At 47.7% G+C, this 2,531-nt stretch overlaps 1 protein-coding gene across 1 annotated transcript; it reads left to right on the forward strand.

The window, feature by feature from the left end:
* Nucleotides 1–616: 616 nt before the first annotated feature.
* On the forward strand, nt 617–1,935 carry foxl1 (forkhead box L1). Its single transcript, XM_074677196.1, has one exon. It carries the CDS (start codon nt 787–789, stop codon nt 1,933–1,935), a length of 1,149 nt encoding a protein of 382 aa, XP_074533297.1. The 5' UTR covers nt 617–786.
* The last annotated feature ends 596 nt before the right edge of the window (nt 1,936–2,531 follow it).

Raw genomic sequence — 2,531 nt, forward strand, 5'->3', positions numbered from 1 at the left:
GTTTAAATAAAAAAGCACAACAGATCAGAAATTGTCTTTTTTTTATTTCTCGCAGGCTGAAGGAGTGACGCTCTGAACGTGCTGTGTGATTATCATTCTATAAATCTTCTCATGTCTCCATTATTCCCTGTCCTTAGAAACGCTTCAATAAAAGTGAAGAGGTGTTTGCTACAGAGTCAGTTCCTACACGTTCAGGTCCTGCTCCACTGAGTGAAACTGGAGTTAAGAAAGGCTCTGACACGAGTTGAAAAAAAAAAGCTCGTTTGGTTATTTTCCCTTTTATACACTTTGTTTTCATTCGAGAGAACCCACAGCAACTCCCAGAAAGACTCTGCACTGTTTGCTTGTTCTCTCTGTGTGAGCAACCCTCCGCGTCAGGGGTGGACGTGATATTTCAAACAGCACATCAGTGCGTTTATGTATTGGGTGCCCGGAAATTTTTCCAAATAAACACAGCTTGATTCGACCTGGGTGGGCAGACTTATCAAGCGACTAATTCTGTAAACAGATGAGGGAATAACCCTGCGCCTCATTGGCTGCTGGGCAGACGGGGGGAACATGAGGGAGTTTCAACGCAATGAAATTTTAATTAATGTGGGTGGGCTGAGAACACCACCGACTGTTTATGATGGACAATTTATTTCCCAGTGCAAAGTCAACATAACACGGTAAACGTACAACAATTATTAACATTTTGTGGGGCCCTCATGAGGCCGGGCAGTCAGTCAGCGGCGGAGAGGAGCTCCGGGAGCAGCCGCAGCTTTCCCCGGGACACACTCCGGCGTCATGACTCTTTACCACGGCCGCCTGCCGTCACTCGGGATGTCCTCCCCGACTCTCAACCTCGCCGGTCCCCCGCTGATCTACTTGTATGGCGGAGACAGCGGAGGGGTAGTGCCTGCCAGCCTGAGCTTTGTGCCGGCTCGCCAGGAGCCCCCACAGAAGCCTCCATACAGCTACATAGCGCTCATCGCCATGGCCATCAAGAGCGCACCGGAACAGCGCGCAACGCTCAGCGGCATCTACCAGTTTATCATGGACCGCTTTCCTTTTTACCACGACAACAAGCAGGGATGGCAGAACTCCATCCGCCACAACCTCTCCCTGAATGACTGCTTCATCAAAGTGCCCAGAGAGAAGGGACGGCCCGGCAAAGGCAGCTACTGGACGCTGGACACCAAGTGCCTGGACATGTTTGAGAACGGCAACTACCGCCGGAGGAAGAGGAAGGCGAAGAGCCAGCAGGAGTCTCTGGACTCCAAATCGACAGGACAGAAACGCAGCAAGGGCCACGGACCAACAAAAGACTCTCAGTGCGCCCTGAAACCCCAGACCAGCTCGGTGCGTGTTGAAACGCCGGTGACGCAGGATGCGGAGAAGTTGGAGAAACCAGTGGACACAAAAACTGTTCTTGTCGAGAGCAACCACGTGGAGCAGCAGCAAAATCCTCCTCCACAGAGACTTCAAGTGTCCCTTAATAAAGGAACCTCCACGTCCACAGGGAGGGGGCCTGACACCTCCCTGTTAGAGCCGGATCCCGCTCCGGTATGGATGGAGAGTGCGCATCTCCCAGGTGCGTCCCTCCGTCTGGAACAGGAGGACAGAAAGTCCGCGTTCAGCGTCAGAGAAAGAGAGAGAGGTCCGCTTAGCTGCGTAGGAAACACAAACTTGACTGCATCTGCGCAAGACAGGTCGAAGGGAAATGTTCAGAGCAAAGATAAATTGAAAGCTTTCAGCATCGAGAGCATTTTATCGAGAAGTGAGGGCGAAGTGCGGGGCAGTGTCCTCGGTGTGTCAGCGGAGACTGCGCTCAGCTCCTCTGTGGTGTTCAGTGGAAGACCGCATCACTTGTACCAAATGGGATTCCCACTTTGTTCTTACCTGTCAGTCACATACCCTGACAAAGTTTTGCAATTAAATAAGTTCATGAATTAATTTCGGCGTCTGATGCGCATTTTACGCACGGATGGGTAAAAGTCTTATACCGCTCTTGCATGTTTAATGACTTAAATTCAGCTAACTGCTTTGATATCATTTTTTTTTATCATTACATCTATAATCAGACACTGACCAAGAGCAACTGGGTTGCTTTCAGATTCATTGTACGCATGCGTAACTGTCAGGTTTGTGGTTACGCTCACCTTTTTCTGCTCTTTGAAATGCGCTGCTGGGCATTTCAAATGCTCAAAGTGTAGGAAGTGTCAGAGTTTTGTCACTTGGAAAAGTGAAAGAAAGAACACAGCATTGCTCTCGCCATTCATTCTCATGAAAACGCTTCAACACATTGGTGTAAGTCAGTAAAACATGAGAATAAAGCCAGTTATGTATATTGTAAAATGTTCTTTTGTGTTCCACTCTGCGCAGAATTTCAGAGAAAATAAAGTTTGGATTGAAGATAACATGATATGATTTGATTAAGTGATGACCTTAAATCATAAAAATGGGACTGGGGGTTATATGATAATAAAATGTCACTCAAAGTAATCACTATTAACTTTAGACACAGATTTTCAAAAATGTTTTTATTTAGT

The sequence above is a fragment of the Halichoeres trimaculatus genome, unplaced genomic scaffold (genome assembly GCF_033239565.1).
Source record: "Halichoeres trimaculatus isolate MK-OKI-2021-1 unplaced genomic scaffold, fHalTri1.1 fHalTri1_scaffold_10, whole genome shotgun sequence".
Classification (NCBI taxonomy): Eukaryota; Metazoa; Chordata; class Actinopteri; order Labriformes; family Labridae; genus Halichoeres; species Halichoeres trimaculatus.